The 21,020-nt window shown below is 36.6% G+C and overlaps 2 protein-coding genes across 19 annotated transcripts; one reads left to right on the top strand and one right to left on the bottom strand.

The window, feature by feature from the left end:
• Positions 1–4,417: 4,417 nt before the first annotated feature.
• Positions 4,418–12,419, bottom strand: zgc:171599. 6 transcript variants are annotated; one of them, XM_087289623.1, is made up of 5 exons: positions 12,197–12,419; positions 12,055–12,123; positions 10,913–11,212; positions 6,917–8,478; positions 4,418–6,720 (listed from the first exon to the last, which is right to left on the bottom strand). In XM_087289623.1, the coding sequence occupies exons 3-4, from the start codon at positions 11,079–11,081 to the stop codon at positions 7,643–7,645; spliced, it is 1,005 nt and encodes a 334-aa protein (XP_087145749.1). In that variant the 5' UTR covers positions 11,082–11,212; positions 12,055–12,123; positions 12,197–12,419; the 3' UTR covers positions 4,418–6,720; positions 6,917–7,642.
• A 122-nt stretch (positions 12,420–12,541) lies between these two features.
• zgc:113372 lies at positions 12,542–18,107 on the top strand. Of its 13 annotated transcripts, none has more exons than XM_087289358.1 (5): positions 12,583–12,671; positions 12,779–12,890; positions 14,432–14,506; positions 16,530–16,894; positions 17,343–17,947. In XM_087289358.1, exons 4-5 carry the CDS (start codon positions 16,678–16,680, stop codon positions 17,747–17,749), a joined length of 624 nt encoding a protein of 207 aa, XP_087145484.1. In that variant the 5' UTR covers positions 12,583–12,671; positions 12,779–12,890; positions 14,432–14,506; positions 16,530–16,677; the 3' UTR covers positions 17,750–17,947.
• Positions 18,108–21,020: the final 2,913 nt, after the last annotated feature.

Genomic DNA, 21,020 nt, shown 5'->3' on the forward strand with positions numbered 1-21,020 from the left:
GGTTATGCAGACGTAATCAAAATCTGGCAAGAATGTCAACAAACAGTAAGTGCAACACAAGCTAATTGTCAGTGATGGACCATAAAAAGAGAAAAGCAGTCAAGTCAGACATTGCCAAATACATAAAATTAACTGAACTAGTCTCGAAAGGGGGCAGTGCAGTGGCGCAGTAGGTAGTGCTGTCGCCTCACAGCAAGAAGGTTGCTGGTTCGAGCCTCATCTGGGTCAGTTGGTGTTTCTGTGTGGAGTTTGCATGTTCACGTGGGTTTCCAAACACATGCTATAGGTGAATTGGGTAGGCCAATTGGGAATTGGGTAACCCACCAATGGGTTGCAGCTTTGAGGGCATCCGCTGTGTAAAACATATGCTGGATAAGTTGGTGATTCCCAGAATAATAAAGGGACTAAGCCAAAAAGAAAATGAATGACCTGATTGCATATATAAATGGGTTGTTTTTTGTTACAGTCACATACATTAAATGTTTAAATATCTTTTAAATAGGTAAAGCTTATATAAGTTTACCAAATTAAAGTAGTGAATGTGCCGTTGTGGTATTGTGGGCTGGTGTGTGGCTAAAGTGCCACGGCTGATTTTTTGTCCCAGTCCGTCCCTGGGCCCAACTATGCGTTTGCAGTAACCCAGACAACGCAGCTGTTTTAATCATGCTCAACTAACCCAAAAATGTGTTTACAGATTTAATCCTGCATATATTTGTACAGCTTTCTCTTTATATTTTATCACATTTTTTAGGGTCCTAGCTAAACTGGTAGAAGATAAACCTAATACCTGGTACCAGTACTTAGATGCTGCTATGTTTGGCCTAAGGACAAAGAAGCAGCAGACCACACAGTTCTCCCCATTTTATAATGTTTGGAAGAGAAGCATGCTATCCATGTGAAGTCCCTGAAAATTTTGAGGTGTTTTGTTGTAAATTTTCTAAATTATTTTATATCATTGCTATGTATAGCTAAATTATTTATTACTATTTTCCACAGCTTGATGGTTCCTTTGAAAATGATTTCAGTGAAGATGTTGCCATTGGCATTGGATGTCATGACAAAATGATGAACATTGCTCAAGACAATGTCAACAAATCAATTGCAAGAACTAAGAGAAGGCTGTAACAGAAGGCACAATTCAGCCAGCAAAGTTGGAAAACTAGATCCTGAGTATTTAGGTCCCTTTGTGGTGATTAAAATATAAGGGAAAGGTGTTGACTATGTGCATTCAGAGGGTCAATCCAGGCACAAGATCAACATAGATCAACTGAAGCACCACCATGAGGAGTACATTTTAAAGGTACATTTAAATTTGAGGAGCCAAAATCATCAACCTTCTGAGCCATCAAATGCATCAAACCTTTTCTCCTCCATCTTGTCCTCCAGCTGCAAAAAAAATTAGATTGAAAGCAGACAAAAGAGATGGTTTACAGCTGTAAGATTTTTCTTTATTTACTTGTTATGTGACTAACCAAAATGCATGCTGGTTTGAGTCCCGGGTGGGCCAGTTAGTATTTCTCTGTGGAGTTTGTAATTTCTCCCCACGTTGTACGAAGCAAAGTTACACTGAAGTTAGGCACTGAAAGCACAATGACCTGTTACACCATACGAAGATTTTGTGGTAGGGTCTTCTGTCACAAACTGGAGATGGTTAGTTGTGAGTATCTGATGTATGTAGGACACAATCTTCCTTGCATGTTTTAAGAGAAAGGTCTTTATAACGGCACAAACAATACCTACAGACCTGTCAACTACTGAATGAACAGCTGAAGCCTGCAAGAGCAAGGACTTGACAGATTATAAGCTGATACTGTAACAAGTGCACCTCGGACATACAGCTCTTGTCCTTCCCACACAAGTTTTTTATTAATACTTTTGTTTTTTAGAAAGATCGTAAATAGGTGGTTCCACAATTTTTGGTACTCTGTATTTTTTCAAAAGTAAAGTAAAATGCAGAGACTCAGTGGAACAATCTTCTAGATCCAATTAGATTTACAACCTCAAACTCATCACTGTATAAATTAATTCTTAAAAAGTGGTCTTCACTATTCTAAATCAAGTATGTGTAAATTGCTCCGTCATTGTAATCTGTTTGGGATTTGACATGAGTTACCCTCCTTTCAAAAATATCCTCTGATGTTGACTGATTACCAACAATTAATTTCAAAATGTCCAACAGTGGAATGTACTAAAAACATTCTTTGCTCCCCATCGAGTCAACACCTAGGACATACTCAACCGGTTTTATTTAATTCACTTTTTTATGCAGTACTTACCAAGTATATGGAGTGGTGCTAACAGCACTGAAGCAATGTTCAATGAAATCAGTATCCTTCAAAAAGGAAAACAGTGGGTTCCTGTTGTGTATATTAAACCTATCAAGATATTTACTATAGATGTCCTTATAACTACGATGGAAAAAATGTAAAAGGTCTTCAACTTCACTTATTACTTCTGTTTGCACAGTTCTCTGAAAAACATGCTTTTCTACAAGTTTTTCTTAAAGGAAAACAAAGCCAAATGTCTTTGAAGAGTTTCGGTAAGCTTTTCTACAAACTGAGAAATTGACACTCCACAGTTCTTCTGAGTCAGTTGGTGTCTCTTTAACATGTATCTTTGTTACCTCATTCTCACAATTGTATGATTGTCATAAATAATTTTCTAAGAACTTAACTTGATAAAAAATATAGATATTCTGTCGTTAATATGTTCTGTATGTTGCTGTTCATTTTTTAAAACGCAATATTTAATGTGTCAGACACAAAATTGATTAATAAAAAAAAATGAACTAATTAATATTAATCTGACTAGTTAATGGCTGATATCCGTTTAATAAGTTTTAGTTAGCAAAATAAACCGAAATTAGCATCCCTAACAAAATGCTACTGGTTTATTCCTGGTTACCACTGTGCTGTTTGCAATCTCCTCAATTTTCCAACTGAGCTCCTGATTTGTAGTGTCACTAGGATCAATCGCCTCAATGTTGATTCCTGGCTCAGGTTCAATTGGTGACTGGTACAGAGGTGCTGATTCCTGTGCAGGTAATTGTTATTATTACACATTATTAACACCACAACACAATGTGCATTGAAATATTATGTAAAGCAAACAAACCTGATATAATTCTGCAAATGGCAAAACCTACAGCCTATTTTAGCCAAGAGTTGCTTTAAGTCTTCTACAAATGCAACCAGAAATATCTTTATCTTCTTACCTCTGTCAGCCTTTGCTAGCTTGTATCAATTAAACTTAAGTTAACATCTGGGAAACTTTGACAGATAAATAGTTTTAAGTCTGCTAAGCTCCAGTTCATTTCGATTTTGACCTATATTTCTTAAACTCCAAAAGCATTTGCTCTTGGGATCAATGGAATACAAAAGCCATTCCACCACATCAAGGTGGCAATCCTTGATGGGGAATTCTTTCAAAGACAGCCCCTCTACTGGTGCTTCTGGCCTCAAAGCACCTCCACTTCACCATCCTTCACCCGTAACACCTCCTTTCTTGGGCAGTGGGATGTCCTGCCTTAGGTTACAAATACTCCAAGTCTGTAACCTTTGCAAATACATCAGAGGTCCCGATTGTAAGTTATTTGTCATTACATAGAAAGCCACTCCACCACATTCCTGGTAGCCAGATGTGCATAGTTTAGTGTAGGATGCCTGTCTGTTGTTTGTACATGATGTATTTATCTAAATTGAGATGCTCAGGAAATTGAGCCAGACAGGTGTGCATCAGTGCAAGACACAAAACATCAGCCAAGAGAAGCTCATGGTAGCATTTTACATTTTCATTATGAAACTGCATTCCCTCTGTGTTACGCTGAATAATTTTAAGGGCTGAACTTAGCTTTGGATCTTGTAAAATGTGTAGAAGGGGCGTAACATCGTGAAAGTCTACTTTAACTTATTTTAGGATTGCAGAAAATGTTCTTTTCGTAATCCAGTAAGTGATGTTGTTCTACTGTGTGCAATGTATGCGATGCCTGGTTCAAATATGTTCTTTAGAGGAACAACAGCACAATCGGTCCTCATTTCTTGAACTTTGTGGTTGGTGCATGCAAAAGCAAGCTTCAAGGGAAACTGTCTTTGAACTGTTCCTTTTCATTGGCTCATCTGACATCTCTGTATAGTCACGCTATCCGCATGCAGACTGATTAATTTTACAAATGAAACACCATCTGTGTTAATCTGGGTATGTAAAACCGTTAATCAGTCCATCTTCCACATTGACATTTCTGGTAAGCTCTACTATTGCAAAAACAGAAACTTGTACTGTGTTAATTGACGTCACCTCTTTCTCCTTTAAATAGTCCTACTTGTCTTTTCAGTTTCCCTGTTCTAGGATCTTTTATTGTAATCATTAATCAAATGTTCATTGATGTTTATTATATTCAAGAAACGAGATAGTCGTCTGCTGCATTGTGATTATCTACCTCTTTATTGGTTGCATAAATGTGTAATGCATCAGATCGGCACTCTTGTGTACATCAGTGAGCCTCTCATGCTTTTGTTTCACTCTCAGCGTGTTGAGCAGCTCAGTATATGAAAAATTGTCTCGCTGTCTCATTACAGACATCCCAAGTTGAAAAAAGTCATTTCTGGCGTATCTGAAGAGCGGTGGGGAGGTGTACTCATGACGTACCTCAAGAGATGGGAGGGATGCGGTGGAGAGGGGTGTGCAACGCATTTAAAGACCAGGGGGGAGACGGGATTTCCGGGAGATTATCATTCGTTTGCGGGCATCGTGAGTCTCTATGCATTTGCAGGAGACTCCTGGAAGTTCCGGGAGACTTGGGATGTCTGTCATTATCTGTGTTTATGCTATCATGTGAAATTAATTTTTCCAGAAGTCTGGCATGTGGACCTCATCCACACAGTGTTTTTGCCCTTGCTGTGGGCGGCAGCTGTTGGAAGTCTCACACCACTAAGACAGATACCCCACCAAAGGGTTTCTGATTTCCTTTAATCTGTTGCAGTCTCCAGGCTTACAGCCACAGTTCCTCACGGCCGTGTCAATTATTGAGTCAGAGTATATGGACCACTCGGTTTCGATGTCTCCAGCCTCCCTTGGGATTTGATCAGAGCGCTTCCAGAGGTGAGAGTTGTTTGGCTCTGCCAGGTCTGTCTAGATGGCACATGGCGGCTGAAGCCCAGGGCTGGACGATATGGCAAAAATTTATATCAAAATAAATTTCTTCATTTCGGTCGATATGATATATTTCCAAAATGGAAAGTATTAAAAAGCCAGGAAAAAAAACGCCAAGAACGCACACAATGGATGTCTGTACCTACAAATGTCTGCAAACTGAATTTGCAAAGTCAAAAAAAATCACTTTTGTATTTAGCCTTTACAAACAAGAAATGTAAAAAAAAAAAAATCAGCTTGACCAACTTGATGAACAGAATTTTTTAGCAGCATTTTTTTTATACTGAATATTTAACAATCAAAAAATATTAAAAATCTTACAATTATGACATCCTCATTGTAAAAAAAAAAAATAATAATATTAATTATAATACAAAAAATAAAAAAGGGTATAGTCAACATTAATATTTGCAATAGAAAAGAGTAGTTTGAGTTTATTCATACTCTGGTTGCTTTTTATCTTGAATACCCTTTAAGGGTTCTATCTGTGTATTTATATTTGTGTCTTTAATAACCTAATTTAAATTAAAAGGTTCAACATAAAATATTTTTTTATATATATTTTATGTAATCTATTTATTTACAGGTTGTCATTGTTCAAAACCTAACCAATGTGAATATAAAACCAAATTCACCTCAGTAAAGCAGGCTAGGTGGAATAGCACTATTTACTGATGTTTTGTTGTTAAACTACATAAAATCTACATTATCGGTGCTTTAAAAGGTCCTTTATAGAATTATTATTTATTATTAGAATTCAAAACAGAACAAAAGTAGGATTCTGTAGTGTTTTACCCAGCTGTTAAACTCCCTTCATGCTTATCCGTGTCTATGAGGCGCCAAATTCTGTATCAGTGCATGAGAGAGGCCGTGTTCACTTCGCTCCGAGCTGAACTAAGGCCGTACTCACACTAGGTATAGTTGCCTCGAACCGGGCCAAAGTACGCATGTCCCCCTTCCCGTCTCTGTCGGCGGCCCGCACTCACACCACAATCAGGCCTGGGCACGCTTACGTCATCGCTGCTGCGCTGTTCAGTGAGAAGCGCTCTCTCACTCAGCAGCACAGTGGAGATCTCTCTATTTATATCGTGTCAGTCGTTTGATATACAGTGACATGCAGTCAGATATTTCGCCAAACAGTCCTTAGGGACGCGGTGACACGTAGTCAGATAGATCCGCCACTTTTTGCACTCAAAATCATAAAGCTCTCTTGCTGCAGGAATGAGGAGGTCTGCTAAAGCCGCGCAGCTGTCGTGCAGTGAGAGGTTTGCGTCTTTAATAAACTACGGCAGTTTGCGTTCACTGAACAGCAAGATTGATTAATAAATCCATATGAAACAGTCCCTAAAGTCACATCTCACTTTCAGTTTCGGGCTTTGGTGTGTTTTGCACTCACACTACTAGCGTACCCGCGCCTTAGCCCAAGTGAACCGCGCTCAGGCCCACCTCTTCCAACCGGGCCAGGGCCAGCCAAGTGAACCGTGCTTGAGCCCAATTCAGCGCACTCACACTTCTAAAACGATCCGGGAAACGGGCCTGGGCACGGTACGGATGGCATAGTGCGAGTAGGCCCTAAAGCAGGGGTGGGCAAACTTGGTCCTGGAGGGCCGGTGTCCTGCATAGTTTAGCTCCAACTCTAATCAAAAACACTTGAACATGCCAATCAGTGTCTTCAAGATCACTAGAAATCTATAAGCAGGTGTGTTTGATTAGAGTTGGAGTTAAACTATGCAGGACGCCGGCCCTCCAGGACCGAGTTTGCCCATACCTGCCCTAAAGTGTTTTTAATAATCAAATGTCTCTTTTTTTGTGCTTTTAGTAATCGATTTTTATATAGTTAATTGTTCTGTTGTTGCAGTCCTAATAGTCCTAATAGTATAATGGTTATTAATGGTCATATGCCTCCCCCTTCCCATAATTCTGCATTCATTCCTCTACAAAGTAAAATCATGTAAATTAGGTCCTCACTAATATCTACATCTACAAATATCAAAAGCACATTCGATTAATTTTTTAATATGCAGATCTGCTGGAATAAAAAAGTTTGTATACTGACAGATTAGGTAAATGAAGCATTCATGGAAAGAGATGTACATCAATTTAAAGAAATATTGTTGAAGAAGTAAATACTCTAGGTCAGTGGTTCTCAAACTGGGCTTCCTTCTAGTGGTACGCGGAGGAATGAAATATGTCATGTACATGCTACATATATTTCAAAATTTATCAAAAATGATGTATATAATATGCCATATATGACTTAAAGCCTATATTTTTGAGGTAATCTGCCACGTTTTTTTTTAACTGTGCAGAATTGTAGCTGCTTTACTGGGCCTACCATGCTACTGTATTTCAATACTGCTCATTTTGGTGGTACTTGGGGAGAATTTTTTTTTCTGAGGTGGTACTTGATGAAAAAAGTTTGAGATCCACTGGTCTAAGTAAATGGATAGACTTTCCACATTCAGTCTCTTAAGGCCTGTTTTTTGTGCTCCATTTAAGGTAAGTGTCCTGCTTTTCTGTGCATGTTTGTGTGTTTCTGAAGTTGTGACAGCTGTGTGAAACGCTTCAGACACTGCTGACATCTGTAGGGTTTCTCTCCAGTGTGAATCCTCTCATGACATTTTAGGTTTGGTAACTGAGTGAAGCTCTTGTCGCAGTGTGAGCACTTGTACGGTTTCTCTCCACTGTGAATTACCTCATGTCTTTTCAGGTTTTGTACTTGAGTGAATCTCTTGTCGCAGTGTGAACACGTGTACGGTTTCTCTCCAGTGTGAATCACCTGGTGCTGTTTCAGTTGTCCAGCTGTAACAAACGTCTTCTCGCATTCAGAGCACACAAACTCTCTCACACCAGTGTGGATCTTATGATGTTTTATCAAAGTTGACTGCAGCGAAAAACTCTTTTCACAGACAGAACATGAATACGGTTTCTCCTTTGTGTGAACTCTAAGATGGTCCTTCAGCTGCGCAGCCGACAAAAATGATTTGCCGCATTGGTCACATTTGTGTGGTTTTTCTCCAGTGTGGATCATCATGTGTAGATTAAGGTTTAATGTATATCTGAATCTCTTCCCACACTGAGTGCATGCGAACGGCTTTTCTCCAGTGTGGATCATCATGTGTCGATTAAGGTGTGACGATTGTCTGAATTTCTTCCCACACTGAGTACACGTGAACGGTTTCTCTCCATTGTGGATCATCATGTGAATCCTAAAATAGCTTTTGCAATCAAAACTCTTCCCACACTGACTGCAGGTCAAACATTTCTTCCGTCTTCTTTTCTTTAAATCACTTCGTTCATCATCTTCGCTCTCCTCACTCTCTTTAACATCTGAAATCAAAGCAAATCATTTTAGCAAGTCTTTTAAAACTGGAGGAAAATATGAGGTGAAAATACTGAGAATATTGTAGATAATCTCTCTCAAATTCAGTTTTGTAACATGTATTTAATATCAAATTCTGGTTAGAAACTGGAAAAGTATATCTGAACAAGATATAAAATAGATGCAAACATTTAACAGCTCGGTTTATATTTAGCTTGTCCTTAAAATAGTAAATGATTAGCATTCAAGTTTCACTCTCTATTTTCTAACCTACAGATATAAGCCCCTTTCACACAGTGATACCGGTAAATACCCAGACAATTTTCAGAATGTCTTTACCGGTAAATAAAAAAAAAAAGCTCCGTTCACACAGGCACGGACGTTCTGTAAATTTTCCGGAAAAGACCATTCACACATCCATTCCAAAATACCGATAAATTCTGACATCATTAACCAGAAATGATCTATAAACAGTGTCGCTTGTATTTGTAAACATCGAAGAGTTATGGCTTTTCTTGATGCTAAAGTGTTAAATAAAAATGAAACCATTTATGCGGCTGCTTTGTAAGACACCTAAAGGCAGAAACGCGAACTGCAGCTACGTGTTAAAACGCTTGACAACATTACATGGTAAATTACATAGATGGATAAATATTGTGAACAACTTATATGAAAACATTTGGAGGAACACTTTCAGATGTCGAGATGTTCATAGTATGTGTGCGCTGGCATTTACCGGCTCCTTCACGTGCATATTAGAGCTGCACGATTCTGGCTAAAATGAGAATCGCGATTTTTTTGCTTAAAATAAAGATCAGGATTCTTTACGATTCTGTATATGTAAAATAAAGGTATGGTAAAAACAAACATATGGCACAACATTGATAATACTATTATGTGTAGGTCTACTGGTTTCTATAAAAAATTCTATTCTACTTATAATAATTCTGATGTTGAATTATTATGTTTGAGATATATGCTTGCAATCTGTCATATTAGACAATTTTATTCACTGGTAAAATCAGACATTTGCCATTATCAGATTATATTCAACATTATATAGGCTAGAGTAGTTATACTGACATTTATTTTCATGCACAACTGTGGGTTCGCTATGAAAGAAAAAACATATCAAATGCTTGTCGTAATCATAACTCTAAAATGCGATATGATCATTTAAATGAAGTGCACACTTTCGGTTTCATTTTGACTGCTAAGTACTGTTAATACTTCCCGCACGGCTCCCAAACGATCACTCTGTGCCACAAACTGAATATTATTTACAACTGTATTACCTGTTACTCGCAACATATGCAGGTTCTGTTCTCTAAAGTAGACGCGCGCCTTTTCTGCTCACGGTCAGCAGGTCACGTCACGTGTGATTTCCCAGCCGCGAAAACATAATTATTTGGAGACAAAAATTGACATTTTTTAGGTGAATAATACCTTATAAATACAGTATGTGACTCATTCAACATCATTTGGAGGTGTCAATGTCACTGAGCAACATATTTGAAACAAAGAAAAGACTCGACAAGCCGCCTTTTCTTCTCTCCTGAACTTGAAAATATGATTGGCAGAATCGTAGAAATGCAGAATTAAGATCATCTAGGGGGTCGAATCGAGATCGCGATTAATTGTGCAGCTCTAGTGCACATACGTCAAGCACAGCTTGAAGGTTAACGGACGGCGGTTTATCATAAGGATTTTATCGATATTTTTTACACAGTTGGCATTAAGAAGGAACAGAAACGTAATCTGACTAACATCTAGCAGCTAAATGTGTCTGGAAAAATGTTCAAAGGATATTAGGGCCTATTCACACTATGCTATCCAAACAGTGCTCTGAATCGGGCTCAGGCGCGGTTCACTTGGGCTTTGGCACGGTACGCTTGTGTGTGTGAGTGCAAAATGCACCTAAGCCCGAAACTGAAAGCGAGACGTGACTTTTAAGGGACCGTTTAATATGGATTATTTAATCATTCTTACTGTTCAGTGAACACAAACTGTCGTAATTTATTAAAGACTCAAACGCCTCACTGAATCACAGCTGCGCACCTTTAGCAAACCTCCTAAGTACGAGGGCTTTATGATTGTTTATGAGCGTCAAAAGTGGCTGATTTGGTTAGCGAAATATTTGTCAGCACGCTCTAGACACAAACGCGCTCTTTCCGGCAAATTACCAGTAATGTTACAACCTTCTTTCCTGAAAATTGCCATTACAAATTTACCGATATTTTACAAAAGAGCCTGTTTACACATACAAAATTGCTACTCATTTTCCGCAAAGGTCTGTATGTGTGAAAGGGGCAAGCGTCTACTACTTATTTTTTACATTTATAATTTTTTTAACGTATACTGCACAGAATAAACCAGTTCAAAGGTTTTTATCTTTAAAATTCATCAACATCGTTAATAAAGGGTCAGAAAAAAAACACCAACCTGTTTGTTCTTCGGTCTCTTCCTCATTAATTCTGCAGGGTTCTGGATCATTCATGTTTTCTCTGTCCTTGGTGCCTTCCCGATCAATTCTGCAGGGTTCTGAATCACTCATGTTCTCTCTGTCATCTGCCTCTTCCTGTTTAACGCTGCAGAGTTCTGGATCACTCATGCTCTTTCTGTCCTTCAATAAACTCTGCAGATTTCACTTCAATCAGATGGGAATATTCCAGAATTTATAGCTGAACTAAAAGGAAGGAGGAGCTTCACTACAGGAGGAGGAGCTTTATAGATGGAAGAGATCTGCCGAGATTAAAGAGATTTCAGTTAATATTTTCCTCTTTAGTTAATATTTTCTTCTTTTAATTAACATTTTAAGTTTGCTTCAATCAATCTTTCAATTTTTAATGCAACCAACTACAAAATTATTAATAATTAATAATTGCAAAAAAAAATGACAAGTTGAACATATCAAACATAAATATAGGAATAGATAAGAATAAACCAAGAAATTTACAAATTAGTAAAAAAAAAAAAAAAAAACAGACAACCCATCCACTGTGGATAACAACTTAAAAATTATTTTATTAAAGAAGAAAAAAAATAACACTTGGTATGGTAGTTATACATTTACTTTAGAAACGCATATAACAAGTTCAGGAAAAAAAAACCTCTAAGTGCCATCTGAAATTTTCTTCTACAGTGAGCATTTTTTTCAGGTTCTTGTGTTTATGTTCAGTTATTTCATGTTAAAAGTGTTGAAAATAACCTTTTCTTTGCCATCAAAGTGAAATTACTGAATGAAAGCTGGCTTTATCTTCGGATATTCAGACATTCCTCTTTATAATATAATTTTATTTAAGTATTCTTTGCGAATTGTAAATAGGGAAATTATAATAGCAGCCAATGACTATCAAAGTACAGCATTGTTCACAGTGAATTAGACAGTGTTAATGTTGTTTTAAAGTCATACGTGCATGCTAATTCCGATCGAATATTCATAATAACATGGTAAACAATATAGGGACTGCTAAATGAACGAATGTGCGAATATAAAACCAACTTTCCCTCTATTGTGGGTGCTGATATAGTTGTGGCACAAACTAAAGGCCCCTTTACTCGAGCAGATATAAACTGATATTTACTGTTGTTTGGTCCCAGTGATGCGCGAAGAGCCGACGACCAGGGCAGATGACACTGGAACTTGTCCAACTCTGTCAGAAGAAGCAACAATCGTCTTGAAACCAGATTTTTCTGTATGGAATGCTTTAATATTCGTGCTACGACTTTCAGTCTCGTTAGTCTCCCATCTGGCTGTAATGACCGATCTCAGTCGATAACAAACCAAAAGCAACTTGACTCAAGCTTGACGCGCGATGTCGAAAGTCTTCTATGAGGGAAAACTACACGTTAAACAAAAGTATAATAAAGAAAACAGCTATTAGCAATCTACGTGTGGCCTCTGACGGATCCTCCATGTTTTTTGTACACTTTACGGCGCTTGATGTCCGTCATCGTTTTGTTGCATTACCGCCACCTTCAGCTCCGGAGTGTCAGCGATGAAGTACAGACTGATCGACACACCAGAGCTGAAGGTGGCGCACCGGAACGATGATAGATGTCAACCGCCGTAAACTGTAAGAAGAAGTAGGGTCTGTTGGAGACTCCTTTTTACTGTTTTCTTTATTATGCTTTTGTTTGAAGTGTAGTCTTCCTCTCTGAAGACTGTCGACGTCGCGCGCCAAGCTTCAAGTTGCTTTTGGTTAGTTATGGACTGAAATCGGTCATTGCGTCCAGACGGGTGACTAACAAAAGACTGAAAGTCGTAGAAGAAGCTGGTTTCAAGACGATTGTTGGTTCTGTTGACAGAGTTGTTCCAGTGTCATCTGCCCTGGTCGTCGGCTCTTCGCATCACTGGGACCAAACAACAGTAAATATCTTTGTATCTGCTCGCTAGAGTTAAGCGGCGTTTAGTATTGAGGTAAAGTTGGGTTTATATTTGCACCTTCATTAAGAGACAACTTGTGTCATGCTCCATATATTGATAGAGGTAAAGTTGGTTTTATATTTGGATATTCAGACGTTCTCCTTAATAATGTAAGTAAGAAAAGTAATCTTTGCAAATTGTAAATAAGGAAATCAAATTAGCAGCAAATGACTATTAAAGTTCAGCATTGTTCATAGTGAATTAGATGAGTGTTAATGTTGTTTAGAAGTCATACTTGCATGCTAATTCCGATTGAATATTCATAATAACATGGTAAACAACACACGAATAAGCGAATATAAAACCAACTTTACCTGTATCATATATTGTTTACCATGGTATTTTGAATATTTGGTCTGAAATCACATGTAAGTATAACTTGAGAACAGCATTAGCACTATTTTAATTTTTTTTCTTTTTTTAAATATTTCCCAAATGATGTTTAACAGAGCAAGGAAATCACAGTATGTCTGATAATATTTTTTCTTTTAGAAAAAAAGTCTTATTTGTTTTATTTTGGCTAGAATAAAAGCAGTTTTGAATTTAAAAAAAAAACTATTTTGGGACTAAATTATTAGCCCTTTACATAAGTGACATTTAAAGGCTTAACTAGGTTAAAAAGGTTAACTAGGCAGGTTAGGGTAATTAGGCAAGTTATTCTATAACGATGGTTTGTTCTGTAGATTATAGAAAAATTTTTTAGCTTAAAGGGCTAATAATTTAGTCCCAAAATAGTTTTTTTTTTTAAATTCAATATTTGGTCTGAAATCACATGTAAGTATAACTTGAGAACAACATTAGCACTATTTATTTGACTGTGAACAATGTTGTACTTTGATGTTTGCATTTGTTGCTAACTTGATTTTACTATTTATCATTTGCGAAGAATACTTTTCTGAAATTATATTATTATGGAGAAACTCAGAATGTGTGAACATAAAACCAACTTTACCCCATTACATTTTTTGAATTGGTTGGTTTTATATTTGGATATTCAGACTTTCTCCTTAATAATATAATTTCAGAAAAGTATTCTTTGTAAATAGGGAAGTCATATTAGCAGCCAATGACTATCAAAGTACAACATTGTTCACAGTGATATAGATAGTGTTAATGTTGTTTTCAAGTCATACTTGCATGCTAATTCCGATCGAATATTCAAAGTAACATAATAAACAATATAGAGACTTCTAAATGAACGAATGTGCGAATCTAATACCAACTTTACCTCTAGATTGTTTTATGTGATGAATCATATACAAATGATCTGTTTCAAAAAGGTTTTAATCATTTATATAATTAAAAAAAGGGATAACATCTCATTTGAACACATATTAGTGATATTCTTCATAAATGACGTAAAAAATTCTATTGTGATAAGCGTGTTTATCAGCTGTTTTAAAATGCAGTTATGAATAATTGAAAGTCATGATGATTGATCTGACATTGGCCTTTTTACATTCTGTTTTAATATTTTATTAAATGAGAAAGTCTGAATATAAAACCAACTCTGAACTATGTTTCCTCACCGACAGGTTTTGTGAAATCGCCAAAATTGGTGCTCATTCAAGCAGCCGACAACCACACAGCATTATCAAAGACACATTGAGGTAGAGTTGGTTTTAAATTCACACATTCTGACTTTCTCCTTAAATATAGTTTGATAAAAGTATTCTTTGCTAATTTTAAATTGTGAAATCATATTAGCAGACTATAAAAGTACAGTATTGTTCACAGTCATTAAAATAGTGCTAATATATTTTTTAAGTCACGCTTGCATGCAATTTCAGATTGAATATTTAAAGTAGCGTGTCACAAGTTGTCTCTTCATAAAAACAAACGAATGTATAAATGTAAAACCTAATTTACCTCAATCAAAGACACAATCTGATCTGCAGACGCCTGTGAAATATTTGGCATGCTAAATAAATGTAACCTTGATATCTTTAATATTGACTGGGATAGGCCATGTTAGATTTTTTTTTGAGAAAAAATTAGACAATAGCACTAGACCTGTCACAATAATCAATATATTGACTTGTCACACAACTCATTGAGATGACCCTAATCATTTTTGGTGACGCAGTGTACATTGCAGATACTTAAAAAACAATTCTGGCAACATTTTAGCTGATTGCACAACATCTCTAACTCTATGGAGGTGTCAACCCTGCAGAAAAATCCAGCTTAAACCAGCCTAGGCTTGTTGGTTGGTTTTAGCTGGTCAACCAGGCTGGTTTTGGTCATTTCCAGGCTGGTTTCCAGCCATTTCCAGCCTAGTCTTAGCTGGTCAGGCTGGAAACTGACCAGCTAAAACCAGCTTGACCAGCCTGGTTTAAGCTGGACATAGCTGGTTTTGGCTGGGCTCCCAGACTATATATATATATATATATATATATATATATATATATATATATATATATATATATATATATATATATATATACACAGAGTTGAAGTCAGAATTATTAGCCCCCTTTTAATTTTTTTTTTTTTTTTTTAAATATTTCCCAAATGATGTTTAACAGAGCAAGGAAATTTTCACAGTATGTCTGATAATATTTTTTCTTTTAGAAAAAAAGTCTTATTTGTTTTATTTTGGCTAGAATAAAAGCAGTTTTGAATTTTAAAAAAAAAACTATTTTGGGACTTAATTATTAGCCCTTTAAGCTAAAAATGTTTTCTATAATCTACAGAACAAACCATCGTTATAGAATAACTTGCCTAATTACCCTATCCTGCCTAGTTAACCTTTTTAACCTAGTTAAGCCTTTAAATGTCACTTTAAGCTCTATAGAAGTGTCTTGAAAAATATCTAGTCAAATATTATTTACTGTCATCATGGCAAAGATAAAATAAATCAGTTATTAGAAATAGGTTTTTAAAACTATTATGCTTAAAAATGTGTTGAAACAATCTTCCCTCCATTAAACATAAATTGGGGAAAAAAATAAACAGGGGCGCTATTAATTCAGGGGGGCAAACAATTCTGACTTCAACTGTATATACACACACACAGAGAGAGAACAAACATTGACTCTTACTTTAGACAAAAAAAAAGACAATATAAAAGTAAACAACAAAGAAAAGAGAAAAAATAAACAACAACAAAAAAAAAACACTCATAGTCTCAAAACATACAATCAAAACTAGAGAGTGTGTATAGCTTAAACCTCAGAGGGGTCAGTGGATTGCTCTTGAGATGTAGATTCGTCAAATAAATTTTCTCATGGAGCTAGTCCGTAAATGTAGCCAGTTTCTTGAGGGGCAAATAATTAGTTTAAAAAAATGAAAAATAGCTTTTATTTCAGCTAAAGTAACAAAAGACTTTCCCCAGACTAATAGGAACTACTGTGAAAATGTCTTTGGCCTGTTAAACATCACTTGGAAATAAAGTGAATCTGTTACTATTAAACAAGCATTTTTTTACTTCTACAAAACACAAAAAGTTGATTGTTTACCTGTATATTGATATTTGATATGTGGTTTTATGTTTTTTTTTTTTTGCAAAATAAGTTGGAATTCTGATAGTATAATAACAAGATTTTGTAATTAGTTGTATTAAAAATTAAGTTTTAATTTAAGTGAACAAATATGTTAATTAGAAGAAAATGTTAACTGAAATATTTTTAGTCTTGGCAGATCCTCTCTTCAATTTATAAAGCTCCTCCTCCTGTAGTGAAGCTCCTCCTTCCTTTCAGTCCAGCTATAAAATACTGGAATATTCCCATCTGAATGAAGTGAAATCTGCAAAGAGAGTTTATTGAAGGACAGAAAGAACATGAGTGATCCAAAACCCTGCAGAATTAAACAGGAAGAGACCGATGACCGAGAGAACATGAATGATCCAGAACCCTGCGGAATTAAACAGGAAGAGACCGATGACCGAGAGAACATGAATGATCCTGAAACTTGCGGAATTAAACAGGAAGAGACTGAGGACACAGAGAACATGAGTGATCCAGAACTTAAAGAGGAAGAGACTGAAGAACAAACAGGTTGGTGTTTATATCTAATCCTGTATTAATGATGTTGATTAATATTAAGGATAAAAACCTTTAATGGATCATCTTATTTATTCTGTGCAGTATACATTAAAAAGATTACAAATGTAAAAAAATAATAAATAATAGACTGTAGGTTAGAAAATAGAGAATGAAACTTAATTAATAAACATTTACTATTATGAGGACAAACTAAATATCAGCTGAGCTGTTAAATGTTTGCATTTGTTTTACATCTTGTTCAGATATTTTTGTTAATCCTCTTTCCAGAATTTGATATTAAATGCATGCTACAAACCTGACATTGAATTTGAGAAAACAATTCGTAAAAAAGTCTCAAAATTAAAGTTTGAGTGTCTACAATATTCCCTGTTTCTTTTCACTTCATAATTTGCTCCAGTTTTTTAAAAAAACTTGCTAAAGTTATTTACTGTGCTTTCAGACTTAAACGAGAGTGAGGAGAGCGAATATGATGAACGAAAGGATTTAAAGAAAAGGAGACGGAAGAAATGTTTGACCTGCAGTCAGACTTTTGTTACCGCTGGACAACTGAAACGGCACCAGGTGATTCACGCAGGAGAGACAAAATACACGTGTTCACACTGCGGCAAGGCATTCACTCAAGTACAAAACCTGAAAAGACATGAGAGGATTCACACTGGAGAGAAACCGTACAAGTGCTCACACTGCGACAAGAGCTTCACCCAGTTACCAAACCTAAAATGTCATGAGAGGATTCACACTGGAGAGAAACCCTACCGATGTCAGCAGTGTCTGAAGCGTTTCACACAGCTGTCACAACTTCAGAAACACACAAACATGCACAGAAAAGCAGGACACGTAATTTAAATGGAGCACTAAAAGATCTCATTTGGAACTGATGTTTAATAAGAGACTGAATGTGGAGTCTATTCATTCTCTTTGAGTATTTGCTTCTTTGAACATTTCTTTAATTTGATGTTCATCTCTTTCCATTTACCTAATATGTCAGGATACATTTTTATATTTCAGCAGATCTGCATATTAAAAATTGAATTGAATCGCGTAGATGTGCTTTTGATATTGGTGCATGTAGATGCTTTTGATATTGGTAGAGACCTAATTTACATAATTTTCCTCTTGGAGGAATGAATGCAGACTTCTGGGAGGGGGAAAGCATATGATCATTAATAATCAGTATTTACCATTATAATGGCTATTTTATCTCAATTGTTGTTTGTCATTATTGTTGTGGAGGCCAAAATTAAAACTAAACTTTGATTAATTGCATAGAAATGGCAGGCGCCATCAAGGCACAGAGGGAGAAAATGTGGCGATGTTGTGATAAACAGCAGCAGTTCCCTGAATTCTCAAAACAAAACTGTTTAGAACTTTGGTTATGAAATAAATAATTAAATGACAAATAGTTCAGCTTGGAGTTAAAATAAAATAAAAAATAAATAAAAAGTGTTAAAGCTGATTTTTACTTCTGCGTCAAACGCCGGCCTATGCTACGGCGCTGACGCATAGCCCTTTGCCGTGGCCGTCGGAGTCGCTGACGTGCACCTCTCAAAAAATGTAACTACACGTCGCAACGACGCGTAGCGCAAGCTCTGTGATTGGTCGACTTGGTATCGCTGACGAGTCTGGGCGGGACCGAGAGCCGCGTGAATGGTGCGAGCCTGATGGAGCGATTGTCTACAAGTGTGGAGTCCCGTGAAGGAGCTCCGGATGGAAAGTTTTGTTTTGTGTTTACCTCATAGTTAAAGTTGTTGCACGTCCGCCGGTTCCTGCCTCAAAATGAGCGAGTTTGAGCCACTTGTTCATCCTGGAAGTGTTCAGGAAAAGCAAAACAGCAGCAAAGAAACTCGACACAGAGGAACATTTACACCTCACTGCCAACTAGCGTTTCGGAAGTGTTAATGCAGACCGACAGAGACAGCGCGCAGAAGTATAAATGCACAGCTACGCGCGTTGCATGCGCCGTGGGTCACGCCGGTCAGTTGACGCAGAAGTATAAACCAGGCTTTAATGTTTAGATGTTTAGGCAGGCATTTTAAGATATACAAGCTCAGATGCTGTCAATAAATATGTAAGTTGGCTCTTTTTTGTATGATAATTATTTATCAATGAGCAAGAATAACCCATAATGTCTGGTATTCAGTATGAAGTGACACTTTTAAGTACACTATTTGTTACTTAATTTCCCAAACAGTAATTTTTGGGTAAAGTATCGGTATCGCCAATACTCACCTTCATTTGGTATCGGATCGGATTGAAAACCACACTGATCGCAAATCACTGTTATTTGCCTTAATAAGGCAATATCCATGTTTCCTGCAGTTCCATGTAATTTTGGGTGTTTTATTTTTCAGTTTTCGACTTTAACTGCAGTTTCACTTTCACTCATGAACATTTCATTCAAGCCCTCGTGACAAAATGGGGTATTTGATGTGAATATGAAGTAGGGACTGGTGGAAGAGTGTTGTTTTAATGGAATTTGGTACCGCAGTCCGAATGGAAAGAAAAAAAAAACCTGTATTTCGTGATGTGTGTGTGGATCTTGTCACAAAATACGGCGAAAAGTCCCACGTGATGGTAATAGTTTGATAGTGGTGTTTACTTCAATTATACCACTAATATATGCATACTTCACATGTCTTAATTCCATTTCTGTTTAGTTAAATTATGACTTTAGTCAAATGAGGGTAATCAAAAATGTTTACATGGTAGACTTTTAATCAGAGTATTGTGTTAATCATATTAAAATCGTATTAAAGTATTGTTACCCATGTTAACATACTCAATTTTTACCTTTACAAGTAGCTAACTACAGCAGCTATTATATCGATCTACCTACAAATCTTTGCACAAATAAAGAAAATTATTCAAATCATACCTCAAAGAAAAGCCATTTTTTAAAAAGCTTGTTCCTTATTTACAAAGTAAGGTTCAACGCTAAGGATTTTTTCCTACTGGGCCGATCGGGCCAGTGTTTGAGATTTTTACGTGCCCTGACAAAGTTTTTCTGGCCCCACCAAAATAATAAAAAGTTAATAGCTATTTCTTAGCCACATATTTTAAATGATGTGGCAAAATAATGTCTGTGAATCTAGAATTTGAACATTTTAAAAATGTTCATAAATGTTTTATGCAAACGAAAGAGCAGTGTGCAAAATGTGCTGCTATTATATTTCAATTTTAAATTATTATTTTTTTAAATGGATTGCCAAACTGACGACTTTTTTGTACCCATGCAATTATCTGCTTCCAAGAGATATTATTTAAAAAAAAAATTAGGAAAAAAAAATAATGTGCTTATCGTTACTGACCTACAGTGGCCAGTGACAATTCTGTCCACTGTCCTGAGCGTCTTTCACGCTGGCCATGGGCCACTGTGCAGTCCTTATTGTTGACTCCTGCAAAGTATATATAGTAGTAGTCTAGAGCATATGGTTCTCAAAGTGGGGGTCGGGACCCCCCGAGGGGTCGTGGGACAATGAAGGGGGGTCGCCTGGTGGTTTCCAAAAATCTATTTTTATTAAACCATAAGAATTACCATATTTTATCCATAACCTTCTGAAGAGAAAAAAAATAGTCATTTATACCATATGTAGTTACTATAGTAGCTTATAGTTACTACTTCTATTGGATTGCAACCCCTGGGGTAATTGCATTGTATTAAAGACACAGCAATAGCGTCAGATGCAGCAGATTTCATAACACCTGATTAAACTTTGTGGCCCATTTACAGCTCTCATACATAAAAAAAAATTAGAAGAAGACTAGACTTGGGTCCATTGGTGTGTGTGTGCGCCATTGCATGCAAGGTTTCTGTATTTATAACCACCTCAGAGGATATTGGGGGGTCACGAGTCACTGGCATTGTCATTTTGGGGGTCGGGGCCTGAAAAGTTTGGGAACCCCTGGTCTAGAGCAGTAGTTCTCAAACTTTATTTTTACCAAGTACCACCTCAGAAAAAAATTGTCTCTCCAAGTACTACCAAAGACCAGCATTGAAATAGAGTAGCAAAGTAGGCCTAATTAAGCAGCGACAGCTCAGCACAGTTTAAAAAAAGAGGCAGATTAATTCCTATTATTAAGTATATTTATTATTGTCAGCCACTTTGAACATTATAAA

The sequence above is a fragment of the Danio rerio genome, chromosome 17, assembly GCF_052040795.2.
Source record: "Danio rerio strain M-AB ecotype USA chromosome 17, GRCz13ab, whole genome shotgun sequence".
Classification (NCBI taxonomy): domain Eukaryota; kingdom Metazoa; phylum Chordata; class Actinopteri; order Cypriniformes; family Danionidae; genus Danio; species Danio rerio.